This window comes from Pecten maximus, chromosome 16, assembly GCF_902652985.1.
Source record: "Pecten maximus chromosome 16, xPecMax1.1, whole genome shotgun sequence".
NCBI classification, from domain to species: domain Eukaryota; kingdom Metazoa; phylum Mollusca; class Bivalvia; order Pectinida; family Pectinidae; genus Pecten; species Pecten maximus.
In genome coordinates this window covers 14,823,889-14,843,954 of record NC_047030.1, presented here as the reverse complement: position 1 = coordinate 14,843,954, position 20,066 = coordinate 14,823,889, and the positions used below count along the sequence as shown (strand labels likewise).

Here is a 20,066-nt window from a genome sequence, read left to right as displayed (position 1 = left end):
TCACCAAAGTCATCATCACACCAAAGTCATCATCACACCAAAGTCATCATTACAGTAAGGTAATCATCAAACCAAAGTCATTATCACACCAAGGTCATCATCACATCAAAGTCATCATTACAGTAAGGTAATCATCAAACCAAAGTCATTATCACACCAAGGTCATCATCACATCAAAGTCATCATCACACCAAGTTCATCATTACAGTAAGGTAATCATCAAACCAAAGTCATCATCACACCAAGGTCATCATCACACCAAGGTCATCATCACACCAAAGTCATCATTACACCAAGGTTATCATCACACCAAGGTTATCATCACATCAAAGTCATCATCACACCAAGGTTATCATTACAGCAAGGTAATCATCACACCAAGGTTATCATTACAGCAAGGTAATCATCAAACCAAAGTCATCATCACACCAAGGTCATCATCACACCAAAGTCATCATTACAGTAAGGTAATCATCAAACCAAAGTCATCATCACACCAAGGTCATCATCACACCAAGGTCGTCATCATTACACCAAGGTTATCATCACACCAAGGTTATCATCACATCAAAGTCATCATCACACCAAGGTTATCATTACAGCAAGGTAATCATCACAACAAGGTTATCATTACAGCAAGGTAATCATCAAACCAAAGTCATTATCACACCAAAGTCATTACAGCAAAGTCATCATTACAGCAAGGTCATCATCACACCAAGGTTATCATTACAGCAAGGTCAGTGTCACACCAAAGTCAATGTCACACCAAGGTCAGTGTCAAACCAAGGTCAGTGTCACACTAAGGTCATTATCACATCAAAGTCATCATTACAGCAAGATCAATGTCACACCAAGGTTATCATTATAGTAAGGTCAATGTCACACCAAGGTTATCATTATAGTAAGGTCAATGTCACACCAAAGTCATCATTACACCAAGGTCATCATTACACCAAGATCATTACAGTAAGGTCAATGTCACACCAAGGTGTCACAAGGTTATCAGTACAGTAAGTTCAATGTCACACAAAGGTGTCACAAGGTTATTAGCATTACAGTAAGGTCAATGTCACACCAAGGTTATCATTATAGTAAGGTCAATGTCACACAAAGGTTATCATTACAGTAAGGTCAATGTCACACTAAGATGTCACAAGGTTATCATTACAGTAAGGTCAATGTCACACCAAGGTTATCATTACAGTTAGGTCAATGTCACACCAAGGTTATCATTACAGTTAGGTCAATGTCACACCAAGGTTATCATTACAGCAAGGTTAATGTCATAACGAGGTGTCACAGGGTTATAATTACAGCAAGTCCAAAACTTTAGACATATACATATACAAACTTTAGCAGCCTGTATTTATAGATCCATGACCTAGTTATGGAAATAATGGAATAGAATTCGATCTAAACATTCATGAGTTGTTGTTTTTTTAAATAAGATATGACCCGTGTTACCATGGAAGTAATCATAAAGGTTTTTCATTTCATAGGAAACCTTATAGCACTCCTTTGCAAGTAGGAAATATCATTTCCATACATTTTTACTTTTCTTAAGTCATGTTCGTTTGACAAAAATTCTGAGAGAGACATCATAGAAGCTTTCACTGGATTTGTCTGTCTGTAAGGCATTCAACAGATGGTAAACCACAAAATACCAAACTGTAAGCTCCAAGGTATCTTGCGCCAGCTGGGTGACCTGAATACATGTACATGTCGCAGAATCTCACAATAATCACAACACTTAATTACTCTTTCAATAGAATCTTTAATTGGTGAGGAAATCCAGCCTCTACAATAAAATGTATTAACAGTATAAATTTGCATAATTTGCGATCCAGATCACAAACGGTCATAAAAATATATTTAGTAGTTTTACATGTACATATATATATATATATTAATAGTGGCTACTTGTATATATTAAAAAGGAAAAATCACTACTAGCTCCAACTTACAACACAATTCCAGTCAAACCAGAAAAGAAAGTGTTCAGTTCTGATAGTAAATATATAATGTTTGAGAAATAACAAATAATGATCTCTCTTAAAATGTCTTCCATGTGTACAATTTGTCTCTTGGTAACTTATGTAAGTAAGAACAATGTACGATGAATCAAGTAATTTAATGATTTGTTTCTAATTTTCTGTCAGAAAAATAAATAAATAATCTGATAGAGAATCTTTCTCCAACTTATACCAACAAAAGCCTGCTTTGTTGATAAGTGTTGTATAATTGGAAAGGTGATTAAAAAATATCCTGCCAGTGCTGGGGTTCAAACCAGGAGTTATCAAATAATTAGCATATTTTACGAGTAGACCTTGACTTCATATTCACCAGAGTAGTAAAATTCATTCCTTCCCCAGGGGGAATATAAAGCCTAGGATATTTTAGTTCACCTTATGACCCTTTCCTCATGACTGAAGGTTGCAATAGGTCAAATCTCAAGTGACAATCCAACATTACAACAGGTCTTTCAAAGAGGTTTTCAATTTCACAGTAGAAGCACACAAAATATCACAATGTGGACGGAATGAGACATATGTGTAAAATACACATGTGGACGGTATGAGAAATGTGTGTAAAATACACATTTGAACAGTATGAGAAATGTGAGTAAAATACACATGTGGACGGTATGAGAAATGTGAGTAAAATACACATGTGAACAGAATCAGAGATATATACACTGTACAATGCCCATCAGGACAGGTTAAACCACTAACAACCCTTCACATATATGTATATGTAAGGAATAAACTGGTAATTTGTTTTGTTGTTTTTGTTTGCTGGGAGTATCACCCCATGAACAGCCAGAGGTTGGGCCTTGCAGTAGTTGGGGACTACCTCACTGAACAACACGAGAGGCCACGTAGGGAGCATCGAACCACACACCTAAAATCTTCACCTGAGGTTAAGTGGCCGGCACTCTAACCAACTCGGTTATCGCAGCCCCCCTAAGCCTTTCTAAGCCTTAAGTTTCTCCTCGCCGACTATTGTCAGTTTTCAGTCGGCATTCAATAGTCAACTTGACCACATCTATGTTAAGATAATCCCCAAAGAAAAGATGTCTAATGCAGGCGCCAATCAAAATTCATATATGGCTGCTAGTTTACAGTCAGCAGACCTGGCAGTTAGCAGTGAATCTAAGGCTGAGGAACACCGGCCTAACAAAGGGTGTTAAGGTATAAAAAACAAACGTAACAAACATATGAATTTAAAAAGGAATGACATTAGGGTATTAAGTATGAAATCATAAACATGATCTATTCAGGATTTCCAATTACAAAGGTGTGGAGATTAAAATGTATGATAAAAGTGTTTAATATACACAAACAGGTGGGAGATGGAAAAGGTCCATGTACTTGTCAATAAAGATCACTAACAGTAACACATCATGATTTTAACATGAAACAGATTTGTTCAAAATCTCCATTAAAATATTAATGTTTGGAATGTAATAAGAGTAATCAAACATTCAATGATTGCTATCATTAACAGAATTATTCTTTCGAAACATCAAATAAAGTTTTGATCGTACTTTAATAGGCCATTTTTCATAGTTTTGATAACTTGACCTTAATTCTTCAACAGTTTCATATTTCACATTTCTAATCTGAGTTGCTGGAGTTGCTTGCCCCTGGTTTTTCGTCGGATCCCAAGGATGTCTTAGATCCAAATCTCTGTTTGTTGCCCATCTTGTTGAGCTTCTCAAGTGTACTCAACATTGGCAAAGTCGACAGGTTGTCCTCATCAGATTCCATGGCTTGTATACCTTTTAATTCACAACCAAATCAATTTCTGAATATTGATGACAAAGCATTTTCATTATACATTTGTAACAATAATTGTCATTGTATGACAACATGTAATTTTATCATTTATAATAAAGCATATCTAACCTAAAAAGTTTCAAAACTGTTAAGAGATGTTTGGACAAGAATAATTTTTTTCTGATTAACTAACTGTAACTTCATCCCATGATGGAAACAAATCTTTCATGTGCCATAGAGATTTTTCAAAAGAAAGTCTGAAGGTCTCAGGCAAGGATTAAAACAAAATTAAAGGGAAATAACTGTCAAAAATTATCAAAAGGCAATTCCACCCAAAATATTTCTAAAATTTTGATAAGTGTATAAAATAACTGGAAAGAATTGTTTCATTCTTAATGAAACATGGTTGAAATGAGCATAAATTACACAGCTACAAAGGTTACAAGGCCTGTATTTGAATTTACCTTGGTCAGCCATGTCCCAGGCTTCACGGTCTAGTGAGTTGTCACGGATATATTCCAAGACTCTTTGTAGCTGTTGATCCCTTGCTTTCAGTCTGTGTAAAAATGGGATGATATATTTCATGCAAAAACGATATCTTGTGTGTCAAAAACCTCTTCATATCTTGTGTGTCAAAAACCTATTCGTATCTTGTGTGTCAAAAACCTATTCGTATCTTGTGTGTCAAAAACCTATTCCTATCTTGTGTGTTAAAAACCTATTCATATCTTGTGTGTCAAAAACCTATTCATATCTTGTGTGTCAAAAACCTATTCAAATCTTTTGTGTCCAAAACCTATTCATATCTTGAAGTTCACAAAATTATTGATGAATTGGATGTCACTCATTCCGACATTCGCTTGGTTGATCACCCAATGTAGAGCCATTTTTAGGTGGTGTCTCCTTGAATGTTGCAAGGATATTGATGTCTTGTGTGTCACAAATGTACCAATATCTTCTATGATTGTAATCAATTCATTTAGTAATGAAATGTATCAATGACTAATGACAAGATCGGGTACCAGCAATAAACAAATCTATGCTAGCCAAGGATTATAAATCTCCCTACTCAGGAGTAGACAGATAGTAACTCCTGGCTAAAGAATATCTAATAAACACTGTCCATTAATGCTGTCTCTATATTCTACCATGTCCCATTTCAGGAAGACAACATTTAATCATAACCATAATAATATATCATCTTTAGGACAAACACCTAAATCATCAAGTTATGCATTGAAAAAAATATGACTTAAACAAATGCTCACTTCATTTCTTTCGTGTCCAGCATGCAGAAGATGACCTTGGTGACGACCTTCTGTAGGATAGTGTCGCGTGAGCGCGCAAACATCCCGAGTGTGTCCCTGATACCAGGATGATTCACAAGCATCTCGCATGTCTACAAAATTGAGAGTAAACGGAAGTGATGGGTATTACTTTGGACGCACTTCATCAAAAGATATTGTTAAAAAGAAATAACGAGACAGGAATGAGAGCAGTTCCCAGTTTCAGTGATCCTCAACTTACAGACATTTCCATAGAAAAGCATTCATGTGTTAACTCTTTTTTAATCTTTGGAAAATTCTAAATTAAGGAATTTCTTTGAGTTAAGGAATGTCGATGAAAATGAGGCTAGAAATTGAAAACTTAATCCCAAGCACAAAAGAACTTAATTACTTTATGTACCAAATGTTTAGGAGAATAAAAAAGTATTTCTTTAGAAGAACTTCCATCTAAACATAGAAGGTTACCCACTGATACCTGTACTGTTAAAAAAAAATAATTTCACATAGATAAATATAAATATTTTGGAGCGGGATCTGGAAACTATTTTTGATGGTGATCTAGAAACTTGTAAGTAGACAAATAGAAATATTTTGGATGATATAACTGCATTTTATATGTATGCTAATATACATGTTGGGCTTACCATCTTGTTTTCTGCATAATAAAGGAGGATTTTGCCAGCCAACAGGTATAACTTCTCATCCAGGGTTTTATTGGGGAGGTCTAGCAAAACTTCCATCAGATCCTCCTGGACACATAAAAATAATCATCTGTAGAACATTTTTTGTGAAGATAGAGTCTGAAATATTCAGTATATCAGAATTTTTTTTAGCACATATTGCAAGTAGTCTGACACAGAAATAATAAGAATACCTGTGCACATATCATCTCTGAGCTCTCGATGGCAAGAAGTTCGAAAGTCTGTAGGGAGTAACGCTGTGTCTCTGGGTCGGTACTGCTGCATAAGTGTACCAAGGCCTGGGCTAGAAACAAAAGGTGGGATAACTTATATTATAAAGTATACCAAGGTCTGGGCTAGAAACAAAAGGTGGGATAACTTATATTATAAAGTATACCAAGGTCTGGGCTAGAAACAAAAGGTGGGATAACTTATATTATAAAGTGTACCAAGGTCTGGGCTAGAAACAAAAGGTGGGATAACTTATATTATAAAGTATACCAAGGTCTGGGCTAGAAACAAAAGGTGGGATAACTTATATTATAAAGTATACCAAGGTCTGGGCTAGAAACAAAAGGTGGGATAACTTATATTATATAAGTATACCAACGTCTAGAAACAAAATGTGGGATAACTTATATCATATCTTCCATACTCATTACAAGCAAAAGTCAAATTTCATCATATGTGTATATATCTTGATATGTGTTCCAAAAAGAGAAAATGTCTGTTCCCTCTTAATTCCAGCTTACAGAAGAAAGTCTGCTTTATATCATTTTATATCGTTGAGGTAAAATATCTTTATGTTGTATATAGATGGTAAAAAAGCAGCAACATATTTATTTTCTTTCTATATCCTTTTATATTTAGTATTAAATATGTTTATCACAGTTTTGTGTATTGTTTTCTACTGCCAAAGTTGAAAGTTCTAATCTTTCAAAATTTTATAAAATACCTAAACTTTTGGTGTGCCAAATAAAACATGTTTAGACAAATTAATTAATTGATATCTGTATTAGCTAGAAGACACACTCAGATTGAGGGTGAGGAGTTTCACGTTCTATACATACGTACCTGGTATATTCCTAGCTGCCATTTGTGCTCGGATCTCAGAATTGAAGGCAAGCTCCAAGTAGATACTGGCCACCGTCCTCTGGCAATAGATAGTGCCCTGGTAGGCAGCATGGGCAAGGTCGTCCAATCTACCAAGGTCAATGTCACATATTGTAAAAATACTTTCCACAATCTGACTAAAATTATCTGTTAGCGGCTCCATATACTAGACTGCTGTAAAGATGACTTTCAAAGCACAAAGTACTGTATTAAAGGCTTTTGTTTGTTTTCTGGGTTCATCGCCCTTTAAGCACTAGAACAGGTACATTCTAGAGGTTGTTTGCTAGGTTTATCGCCCTGCGAATATCTTGGGTCATATTGAGGTGGGGGTTTGTTTTTGTTTAACGTCCTATTAACAGCCAGGATCTCCTGGTAGTAGTTGGTGACTTCTTTACTTAACAACATACAGGAGGCCCGTCACATGCCATTCAGAGTAATAAGGGTAAAGTGTCTCTCTGCCTTCCAAAAAAAAACACAAACCGAAATGGGTAGGGAGCATCCATGCACCTCGGATCCTCAACTGAGATCACATGGCCTGCACTCTCACCGACATAACAGATGATTTTGATCAGATCCGTATATGCTGCATGTCTTAAGAACTAGAAAAGGTATATTCTACCTTCTATATTACAGTAGAACATTTGGTGTGTTAATATACTTTAAAATTTTATGGAGGAAAAAACTTATTAAAACTGTCTACTTCATACATATACTATGTTTATTACTAGTAAGTTCCCAGCTTCAGTTTGCAGAATCATCCATATCAAAACAGTAAGATTAAAGTGGCTCACATATAAACCTTCCTAAACTTTAATACATAATTTATACACTAGGGGAGGGGCTTATTTGTAGATAAATATGGTATTCCATTTTTTCTCCAAAAATATTTCTGAATTTCCACTAACCAATACTTCCTTTATATTTTAATTCACATAACTACATGTAATTACCCATGATCTGCAACGACAGCACTCTTGTTTTCCTCTGATTCAGAGACAATGGTGTACAGACTGACAGCAGCCTCCTGCATGATACGAGAATTCTCCGAATGGAGTAATGATGTCAGTGTCTGAACACCATTCATGTCCACAAAGTTATCCTGTAAGTAAAAAAATCCAGAGAATTAGAAAGTATAATATACATACCAACTATATACAGACCCAGTTTTATCAGAATTCCTTAACTTTACAATTTTCTATTTGGCACTACAGAATGTAAGGAAATTTTCTTAACTCAGATGTTTTCGTTAATTCCAATAATGTTTCCAATGGAAAATTGTATGTTCAGGAATTTCCTTAAGTTAAATAATACTGATGAAACCAGGCCCCAGAGTTCAATGAGGAAACATACTGGACAATTAGTCTTATTTGTGGTGGAATTATTTTCGCTATATTTCCAGTCATTGAATATTACACAAAAACAGATAACCAGCAAATATCTATAAACATACACAAATGTTTAGTTTACAGCATAATGTTGGTGTTTTGCATAAAATGTGAACTCGAGAACTAGTTCCTACAAAATATTTGTCCCACAAAATTTGACAACTATACAGTATACCAAACATATCCATGTATTGGACATTACCTGTATGGACTGTATAGTAAGGAGTTCTGCAATGGCCTCTACAGCATGCTCCTGAGTTGCATCATCGTCACAGTGGGCCATAGCCATCAGCACATCCAAACTGAAAATGAAATTATCAATTGGTAAACAATAAATAATATTAGTCAACAAGAAACAATCAAACATCAATTATTTCTTCTGTTGATAATTTCCTCAAGATATTGTAATAGCTGTCATACAATGGACAACACCAAAGACATCAAAAAGTAGTGAAACATTGTAAAGTTGATGATGCAAACACTTAGCCTCCCTCTAATATTGTAAAGCTTTTGAATTAAAATACTCACCCTTCCTCTGCTATTGTAATGCTGTTAAGTCAAACACTTACCCTCCCTCTGCTATTGTAATGCTGTTAAGTCAAACACTTACCCTCCCTCTGCTATTGTAATGCTGTTGATTCAAACACTTACCCTCCCTCTGCTATTGTACTGCTGTTAAGTCGAACACTTACCCTCCCTCTGATCTGCTATTGTAATGCTGTTGAGTAAAACACTTACCCTCCCTCGGCTACTATACGAAACTTGTTGTCATCCCCAGATGCTGCCATACAAGCCAGTTCATGGGCAGCCGTCCTCTTCTCCTTTATTCTGGTGAAATAGTTGTCACATGATCAAACAACTACAATTTGCTTGTACAATATACTTATTACTGAATTATTGTAAAAGTGGACAGCACATGTCACCATACCTGCTCAGGTTAATATGAATATCCATTTAGCCAAGTGAGCAAGAGTTCGCTAGTTTTAGCCCACTACAGACAGTTTATTTTTCATTACACCTTCGTATTGAAAAAATGTTACTTCACAGTATATTGACTGGACAAAAAAGTAGTTATACTTCTATCTGATCCTTTCATCATTTTTTTTTATATTGAGTCACCCAATACTTGTAAGCTACCTACTTAGAACTGCGGGCAGACTTCATCACAAGTTCGATGTCTCTCTCCTGTACCAGAAATTTTTCTATGTAATCTCCTTTCTGTAACAAAACCAATTTACACGTTAAAATCATTGAAATCTTATCTATTTCTTTTTCTTGAAATGATGATCTAATTGATTAAAATGAAAATTTAAACCTATAAACATTGAACAGATAAATTTAGAGTTATTGCTCACCTAGATATCTCAGTAATAATGACAAAATGCTTTCATATCTATACATTGTATTACAAATAGTTTTCTACTCTCTGAGCTGCCTCTCTGAGTGCCTCTCTGAGCTGCCACTCTGAGCTGCCTCTCTGAGCTACCTCTCTGAGCTGCCTCTGGCAACAATGATTCAAACCAAATGTGGACCAAATCCTGTCATTCTTAAGGAAAAAGGATTTTAAAGTTTTTTGCTCCATTTCCCCTTTTGGCCCCCCTATCTCCAGCCTCAGTGGAGCCACACTCCTCATTTACAAGGTATACAACATTGAATCTCCTTTGCCCAATAATTCTCCAGACCAAACTCCATCAAAATCCATTCAGATGTTGAGGACTCATAAATGATTTTAAATGATTTACCTGTATTTCCTCTATCGGGCCTCACCCCTCCAGCCCCAACATAGTCACACCATTCCTTTATACAACATTAGATCTCCTTTGCCCAATAATTCTCCAGACCAAACTCCATCAAAACCCATTCAGTCATTCAAGATTAATAGCAGTTTAAAGGATTTACTGCAATCATCGCAGAGGTAGACGATTGGTGTTTGGACATCAACAACAATCACAAGGAAGCAAAATTTACACAATACATTTACTATGACCTGCCTCAAACACTCGTTTCCTTCCATCTCCATATTTACTGAGTGAACAGAAATGTAAATACTGATAAACAACTGATATGTTAGCTTTGATTTGTTTTATTTAAACCATATAAAGGGTCACTATAGGGCTCCTGAAGGGATCTAACCATTTCTGATAAGAACGTCTTTTTTACTGGTTAATGTTAGCCAAATGCCTTACACATTACTATTTATCTTATTTAGGATAAGACATTTGTAAATTACCTCAAGTCTGAAGTTAAAGAAGAGCAGAGCAATAAGGATGGCCGAGGCTAGAAGGATGACGGAATGGACAGAATAAAATACGGCGGTGAACACACTCTTGTGTGAACAGTCATCCACAAACACCCAGTCTTTACAGCCGTGGGCCTGTAAAACGATACAATAAATTATACATGTATGGCATTTACTGTTTTCACGGCTCCACAAAAATCATTACTGGGTAGAACAAATTTATTTTAAATGTTGGATAACTAAAAATTTGATACCACAAAAATATGTAAATAGCTTGAAAACACAAAATTACCCACAAACATTCAAGTTATACAGTAGCTTCCATTTATATGGTGCTGTAAACCCAATAGTTAAACAATGTCATATATGTTATAAAAGTAGAATTATGTACATATAGTGATACATAAAACATACAATATGATAGCGAAATGAACTTAACAGAAACAAGAGGCCCATGGGGCCTGTATCGCTCACCTGGTTGGATTTGACCAAAAGTCAAAATAATGTTCATGTTCAATTCCTTTTGTTTGTTAACCTCAAACAATGCTATTTATGGTTATAGCGTGGGGATCCCAACTGCTTTAAAGAAATAATGAAGTCCAGACTCTCTGAGTTTACAACATGCATTTATAACTTTATGACTAGTAGTGATTTAAAGGAATTACCTCTATTTCCCATATGGGGCCCCGCCCCTTTTGCCCCTCGGGGGTCAGTCACCATTTATGCAAAATCTGTTCCCCTTCCCCCAAGAATGTTTCTTACCAAATTGGGTTCAAATCCATTCATAACTTTATGACAAGTAGTGATTTTAAGGAATTACCTCTATTTCCCCATTAGGCCCCGCCCCTTTGGCCCCTTGGGGGTCAGAGTCACCATTTATGCAAAATCTGTTCCCCTTCCCCCTATGATGTTTTTGACCAAATTCGGTTCAAATCCTTTCATAACTTTATGACTAGTAGCGATTTAAAGATATTACCTCTGTTCCCATAACTTTATGACTAGTAGCGATTTAAAGATATTACCTCTGTTTCCCCATTAGGCCCCGCCCCTTTGGTCCTTTGGGGGTCAGAGTAACCATTTATGCAAAATCTGTTCCCCTTCACATAAAAATGTTTCTGACTAAATTGGGTTCAAATCCATTCATACCTTTATGACTAGTAGCGATTTGAAGTTATTACCTCTATTTCCCCATTAGGCCCCGCTCCTTTGGCCCCTTAGGGGTCAGAGTCACCATTTATGCAAAATCTGTTCCCCTTCCCCAAAGGATGTTTCTTACTAAATTGGGTTCAAATCCATTCATAACTTTATGACTAGTAGCGATTTAAAGGAATTACTTCTATTTCCCATATGGGGCCCCGCCCCTTTGGCCCCTTGGGGGTCAAAGTCACCATTTATGCAAAATCTGTTCCCCTTCCCCAAAGAATGTTTCTGACTAAATTGGGTTCAAATCCATTGATAAATTTATGACTAGTAGCGATTTGAAGGAATTACCTCTATTTCCCCATTAGGCCCCGCCTCTTTGGCCCCTTGGGGGTCAGAGTCACCATTTATGCAAAATCTATTCCCCATCCCCAAAGGATGTTTCTGACCAAATTGGGTTCAAATCCATTCATAACTTTATGACTTGTAGCGATTTAAAGGAATTGCCTCAATTTCCCCTATTGGGCCCCGCCCCTCAGGCCCCTTGGGGGTCAGAGTCACCATTTATGCAAAATCTGTTCCCCTTCCCCTAAGAATGTTTCTTACCAAATTGGGATTAAATCCATTCATAACTTTATGACTAGTAGCGATTTGAAGGAATTACCTCTATTTCCCCATTAGGCCCCGCCCCTTTGGCCCCTTGGGGGTCAGAGTAACCATTTATGCAAAATCTGTTCCCCTTTCCTGAAGGATGTTTCTGACCAAATTGGGTTCAAATCCATTCATAACTTTATGACTAGTAGCGATTTGAAGGAATTACCTCTATTTCCCCTAATGGGCCCGCCCCTTTGGCCCCTTGGGGGTCAGAGTAACCATTTATGCAAAATCTGTTCCCCTTTCCTGAAGGATGTTTCTGACCAAATTGGGTTCAAATCCATTCATAACTTTATGACTAGTAGCGATTTGAAGGAATTACCTCTATTTCCCCTAATGGGCCCGCCCCTTTGGCCCCTTGGGGGTCAGAGTAACCATTTATGCAAAATCTGTTCCCCTTCCCCAGAGGATGTTTCTGACTAAATTGGGTTCAAATCCATTCATAACTTAATGACTAGTAGCGATTTGAAGGAATTACCTCTATTTCCCATATGGGGCCCCGCCCCTTTGGCCCCTTGGGGGTCAGAGTCACTATTTATGCAAAATCTGTTCCCCTTCCCCAAAGGATGTTTCTGACCAAATTGGGTTCAAATCCATTCATAACTTTATGACTAGTAGCGATTTGAATGAATAACCTCTATTTCCCCATTAGGCCCCGCCCCTTTGGCCCCTTGGGGGTCAGAGTCACCATTTATGCAAAATCTGTTTCCCTTCTCCAAAGGATGTTTCTGACCAAATTGGGTTCAAATCCATTCATAACTTTATGACTAGTAGCGATTTAAAGGAATTACCTCAATTTCCCCTATTGGGCCCCGCCCCTCAGGCCCCTTGGGGGTCAGAGTCACCATTTAAGCAAAATCTGATCCCCTTCTGCCAAGGATGTTTCTGACCAAATTTGGTCAAAATCCAATAAGAACTTTTTGACTAGTAGCGATTTGAAGCAAATGTTGACGGACGGACGACGGACGACGGACGACGGACGCCGGACGCTGCACAATGGCATAAGCTCACCGGACCTTCGGTCCAGGTGAGCTAAAAAAGGTATTGTAATATGAATGCAAAATTTACTGCTTTCTGATTGGTCGGGCCCAGTATCACGCTGAAGAAATCAAGACAAAACACATAACACATATTCACTGTTATTTCTTAATTAGACATATAATAAAATAATTCTTGACTTTGGATGTCAGTTAATGCCAAGATTTATCAACACCAGAATCTAATAATCACAGAAGTCAATCCTTGGCTGTTGACCTCAGTAATGATCAGATTTCTAGGGTTGACCTCCTCCAGTACATATACATTTTGTACTGTTAAAGTGTTGTTCTTACCGCCACTGACATCCAGGATATAGAAGTGTAGTAGAGGGAAGCTCCGAGTATACCGACAGCCCCCACCACATAGAATATACAGAACAGGAAACGCCTTCAAAACAAAATTGTCAGTTATCTAATCCATCGGTTTAGCTATATATATATATTGACTTCCTATTACATGGAAAATATCACATACGTGGTATAAGACACATATTCAATGGCTATAATAGTCGGTACAAAATAATTACATGATTTATCATTTTCACAAATGTTGGGAATATAGGAAGATAAAAAATTGATTATTTTTTTATGTCTGAACTCTGAACTTCATTTTACTCCATGATATTGATTATTTTTCAATGTCTGAACTCTGACCTCCATTTCACTCCATGATGTTAAATGACTTTTAGACCATACATATCTAACATACCACTGGGTGTAGTTTCCAGTAAAGCCCCCACATCTGTTGTAGTATGGACGGAAGAACACAGTCAAAGCAAAGAAGACTGCAGTCCAGAAAAAGGCGTACCAGTAGTGTGTCAACAATGTCAAACATGTCGCCAGGAACATCATATAGATCATGGCCTGAAATAAGGAATGTCATATAGATCATGGCCTGAAATAAGGAACATCATAGAGATAATGGCCCGAAATAAGGAACATCATATAGATCATGGCCTGAAATAAGGAATGTCATATAGATCATGGCCTGAAATAAGGAATGTCATAGAAATAATGGCCTGAAATAAGGAATGTCATATAGATCATGGCCTGAAATAAGGAACATCATATATATCATGGCCTGAAATAAGGAACATCATATAGATCATGGCCTGAAATAAGGAACATCATAGAGATAATGGCCTGAAATAAGGTACATTTCTTGTATGTCAAAGATCAAGGCCTAAAAATAAGGAACCTCAGAGATCATGGCCTGAAATAAGGAACATCATAGAGATCATGGCCTGAAATAAGGAATGTCAGAGATCATGGCCTGAAATAAGGAATGTCAGAGATCATGGCTTAAAATAACAAGATAATTCAACGAATTACAGTCCCCCACCGGGTTGTTATCTCGAGATCCAATAGCAATGAGTGTGAATCTCGAGATGCAATAAGGTCATGTATTTTCTTCAATGTATTGAAAGGTGAAGATGTAGTTTACAGAGACCCGCTTCTATACAGGAACCATCCCATTCTCACTAAATACATGTACACTGTAGGTATACTCTATAAATGATCTCTATATAAAGGACACAAGTCAAGTCTATGAAGGACACCTTTAGTTTTTCTATTGGGTATCCTTTATAGACAGGTTTTACTGCAATAGACATGAAATTGTAATAATAATAACAAGATGTTGTTTGTTATGCTTACATTGAATTCAACAGTACTGTATATTGATTAAATGGTGATCTGAGAAGAACACAGGTTTGTTTGTCACTGGGAATAATTTGGATGAGAAGACCAAGTCAAGAATTCCTCCAAGGCAATGGGTAGGCGTGGTCAGTAGTTGGTGAAGTTTACAAGATTTTTGAAGGCTGTCCATCTTTGCGAAGTCCATGTTGAAATCTCCAACAACAAGAATGTTTGTACACTTATGTAACTTTGATTGTGTTGTGCATAGCTTGAATAACTGTAATATAGCTGAATTTAAATGGTTATAAGATGTGTTAGGAGGTATATATATGCATCCAAGCAGCAAATTGCCAGTGATGATTCCAACTGCTTCTATTTGTGGTATGTTGATTTCCAATATGGTTTGGATGGGAATTGCAGAGTAGATGACACAGTTTTGGTACGCGACACACCGCCTTCCCACAGGGAACTATACTACCAAGTATAAAGTTCTTATCCTTAATAGTGTAGGAGATAGAACCTGGACAAATGTTTCTTTCTTTAATGTAGGTCAGAGGTCAAAATATAGGTCACAGTGACCCGGTTTTGGTACGCGACACACCGCCTTCCCACGGGGAACCATACTACCAAGTATTAAGTTCTAGTGCTTTATAGTGTAGGAGATAGAGCCCAGACAAGCTTTTTCTTTAATGTAGGTCAGAGGTCAAAATATAGGTCACAGTGACCCGGTTTTTGTACGCGACACACCGCCTTCCCACAAGGAACCATACTACCAAGTATTAAGTTCTAGTCCTTTATAGTGTAGGAGATAGAGCCCGGACAAACTTTTACTTTAATGTAGGTCAGAGGTCAAAATATAGCAAAATAAAGGTCACAGTGACCCGGTTTTGGTACGCGACACACCGCCTTCCCACAAGGAACCATACTACCAAGTATTAAGTTCTAGTCCTTTATAGTGTAGGAGATAGAGCCCGGACAAACTTTTACTTTAATGTAGGTCAGAGGTCAAAAAATAGCAAAATATAGGTCACATTGACCCGGTTTTTGTACGCGACACACTGCCTTCCCACAGAGAACAATACTACTAAGTATTAAGTTCTAGTGCTTTATAGTGTAGGAGATAGAGCCCGGACAAGCTTTTTCTTTAATGTAGGTCAGAGGTCAAAATATAGGTCACAGTGACCCGGTTTATGTATGCGACACACCGCCTTCCCACAGGGAACCCACACACTAAGTATGAAGTTCCAGTGTCTTATAGTATGGGAGATAGGGCCCGGACAAATAGTGTGCGGAAGGACGGACGGACGGACGGACGGACGGACAGACGGACGGACACAACGCAAACCTATAGTCCCCCCCGGATTCCGGTGGGGGACTAATAAGGAATGTCATAGAGATCATGGCCTGAAATAAGGAATGTCATAGATCATTACCTGAAATAAGGAATGTCAGAGATCATGGCCTAAAATTAGGAAATCAAAACATAATTCAGCAAATGCAAGCTTATGAAGAAAACACATTTTAGTAAATTGTGTTAAATTTAAGATGCTCTTGTAACTCCAGTGTTTCAAAAGCCTCTAGATATCATAGGAGTATACTTAGGTAATACAGTGTTTTACATTTCTATATATTAGGGTCCAAACACAATTGTGTATACTGATCATTTTCCTTACAAAGTCATCAGAATTAAAAAGAATAAATAAAAAAAATTGTGTGATGAACTGTATTGACCTGAAATCTATGTGTCTGATTTTTTATACTAATTTTCTTTTGACGAACATAAAAAATTCCCAATTTCTGCCATGTGGCAATTTCTCAAAACTACAAGAAAAAAAACCCTGCTTAACTCAGTGTGAGTCTGATCAACCTACATCAAAGGCCATGATCATCTTCTCTCGTCTAATGAACTCTTTGATTTCCTTAAACAGCTCCACCTTGACATCCTGTTGTCCCGATGTTGATATAGCATCCACACTGATCGTCATGGTACTGGCAATGGACCGGATGTCCAGCATCGTCTGTGGTAAAACAAACCAAGAGATGTATGTAGGCAACAAAACCAAAAATACATCTAAGCCGTAATTTAGTATAGAACCAGTTGTTAAGAGAATTACCTAAAACTTACATCAGGAAAAATTCAACAGATGCCCAGCCATCCTCCATCAGATTGACATAGGACACCTGGTAACAAGGATTATTACCATCTATAACTCTTTTACTGCGGTATAATTGTCCAAATTTCCAATATCTTATGTACAATTATGTATCTACACAGCAATTGTCATTAATTTTTCAATGCTTTTACTCGAGATCAAGACTGTATCCATAGGCTTACTAATCTAATGTTCTACCTGTTGAACGACACATAAAAAGTCTTCCTCAAGCAGCAAAACTCTTACCAGCATGACATAAATAATGACTATTTCATTTTGTATCTACAAATCTCGGTATTGCAGTCAGTTTCCTAAATAAACAAAAAGAAAACACGAAAGCACAAAATGAATATTTACATCATTCCTTTTCGCGACAGGCAGCATTTTGATGACAGCATTCTCTGGAATTTCATAGTCTTCAATGAAGAAGGCGTCTCGCAGGTACTGGCCCTTGTAGCGTAGTTTAAACTGGAGGTCCTCACGGCCTATGTCATATAGTATATGTAACAGATGTGCTCGGATTCGGGCAATCTTGTCTGATGGCTTGACTACAGCCAGAAACGTCTTACACTGAAAAATTGTTTGTACAATTTAGAAATAAATTCATTCCATTTTACTCAAGTTTTTAAAACATCACTAATACAGTTGAGTGTAAGCTAACCTTTACACCCTAGTGCACTCCTAGTGCACTACGTTTAAACTAGTAGTGCACTACATTTAAGTTACAGGTAAACTAGTAGTGCACTACGCCCAGTCAGGTGTGACCACAAATCCCCCTATACAGGTAATGGACAGTGCCACTGGACACCTGTGTTAGATACCTGTAGTTGTTACATATACAGCCCTGTGTAAATTGACTGCTTTATATCTGTCATCCTGACTTTACCAGGTATATTTAAATGTTGATAAAATTTTATCTAAAATTAACTGAAAATAAAATTGGCTGCGGTTCTTATGTGATATATTGCACAAGAGAAATTAAAACTCTATCAATTGGATTTGTAGTGGGTTTTTTATCATTATTTTTTTTTTAAAGATTTCATTAAAGTGTAAAATTAAGGTTTATGTTCTGTAAGAGACATATAATATCTACACACCAAGTTATGTACATGTACCTGTATGTATAATTGGTACTCTCAGGACATGCTTGTGTTACCTGAACTGATACATGTACCTGGAATCAGATCCAATATGTTAGATCTTTAAAGTATTAGATACCTGCACACAGGTACATACATGTACATAAATTTCAACTTTTTCAGCAAAGGAAGATGGAAGGTGTATTACAAGTAACATATACCTTTGATAAACTTAAAATTTTGAAATGTAGAACTGTTATGATCACTTAATTACCAGTACATTCAAAGAATCTCTTTCTTTACATATTAAATCAATGTTTAATCAATTTCTTTATGTGTTCAGGTTTCTGACTTTAAACATAGGATGTATACACATAGAATGTACAACATATATATTATGGGCTGAATAAGGTTTTAATAAGCATAATATCACATCAAAAATGAAATTATGAATATGCTTCTTAATTTAATCTGAAATTAAAACTACAATAAAAATTAAATGTATCAAATTGAAAATGTTCAAGTAACGATAATTGTTTTCAAATGTTTTATTATATATTTCATGTGATGAAAACAAAATTACTGGAATTATACATGTGAAGTATATAACTAATTAATCATTTCAAAATATAAAGAACCAAAAGATAAATGAAACTTGGCTTGAAAAATTTAACTTAGTTAAAGGATTTATAAAGTAAATTTGTCTTAACCTAGTTACAGTGTATAATTAACAAGAATAGAAAGGTTGAAATACAACATCAAACTAAACTTCCAAAACCTTTTTAATAACTCTTTGAATATAACTGCTAGATAGCCTTATATATACAGTACAGGTAAAAATCACAGGTAGCCTTGGGTACTGCCCATTACATGTATGGGGGATTTGCTGTTCATCGCATCTTAGGTGGTAGTGTACTACTAGTTTACCTGTAGTTTAAATGTAGTGCACTACTATTTTAAACGTAGTGCACTAGGTGTAAAGGTTAGCTTACACTCAACTGTATATGGTGTACTGTGCATATCTTATCAAATTGTAATGAAATCATATAAATATATGTACATTAGGACATTATAGTAAAATAAAAGATGTTTTATGTGTTTGCGTGGTGTTTATCACATCATCAGTCCAATAGAACCTATTTTACAGTGACATAAACAAATGCGGAAATGATCAACTTTCACTGTTTTGAAATCAGAGGATGGAATGTGGTTCAAACTGTGAAATAGCCTAGAAGCAGAACACAAAAGGGTGTATTTTTTACATGATAAAATAACGTAGAAATACATATATATGACTGTTCTTTATTTGTGGTTAATTTTGTTAACAGATATACATCTACAGGTCTCTTTGTGGAGTGCAGGTGCCCCAAATCAAGACGATATAACATTATTTGGGGGCGAGATGACCACTTTTCAAAGTCGACATTTATTTCTATTTAACAATATTTTAGAGTTCAAACAAACGATGACATGTCGATATTTCGTAACATGGAATCATGATAATTCTTGAAAGACTAGTTGACTTACTGGAAACGCTTTGCTTTCCACGTAGATAATCATTTTGATGTAGGACCTTTCCTTTCCTTTTGTTTACATAATTCCCTTGACAATGACGTCATTTCCGCCAAGCACATTGCCGGTTTTACTAATTTTGAAAGTTCTCAACAAACGGAACAGAAGACTTAAATTATTTTTATTGGTCGAATACAAGTTTGTTTTCACTAAGAAAAGTACTCGATGAGGATTAATATATCATTATCGCATTAATATGATCGAGCATAACTTGTCAAGAAAAACGAAAATATGAAAACGAAATAAAAATTAAAGGGAGAAGAGTAGACTTTTGTTAGATCTAAGCCATTATAAAGCGTAACACTTTT

At 36.3% G+C, this 20,066-nt stretch overlaps 1 protein-coding gene across 1 annotated transcript; it reads right to left on the bottom strand.

Annotated features, from left to right (window-relative positions):
• Positions 1 to 1,760: 1,760 nt before the first annotated feature.
• LOC117345407 lies at positions 1,761 to 19,815 on the bottom strand. Its single transcript, XM_033908479.1, has 16 exons — positions 19,714 to 19,815; positions 17,465 to 17,677; positions 16,826 to 16,972; positions 14,026 to 14,180; positions 13,611 to 13,704; positions 10,477 to 10,620; positions 9,388 to 9,464; positions 8,985 to 9,074; positions 8,449 to 8,548; positions 7,812 to 7,960; positions 6,823 to 6,950; positions 5,943 to 6,052; positions 5,713 to 5,817; positions 5,051 to 5,181; positions 4,247 to 4,338; positions 1,761 to 3,784 (listed from the first exon to the last, which is right to left on the bottom strand). Exons 1-16 carry the CDS (start codon positions 19,744 to 19,746, stop codon positions 3,621 to 3,623), a joined length of 1,932 nt encoding a protein of 643 aa, XP_033764370.1. The 5' UTR covers positions 19,747 to 19,815; the 3' UTR covers positions 1,761 to 3,620.
• Positions 19,816 to 20,066: the final 251 nt, after the last annotated feature.

Excerpts from the sequence above, each read along its gene's own strand:
- LOC117345407 (XM_033908479.1), bottom strand. The coding sequence starts at position 19,746 with ATGATTATCTACGTGGAAAGCAAAGCGTTTCCA. Across the intron at positions 9,075-9,387 it reads AAGTCTGCCCGCAGTTCTAA|AATAAAGGAGAAGAGGACGG; the intron begins GTAGGTAGCTTA and ends CTATTTCACCAG. Across the intron at positions 4,339-5,050 it reads CTGGACACGAAAGAAATGAA|ACTGAAAGCAAGGGATCAAC; the intron begins GTGAGCATTTGT and ends ATTTTTACACAG.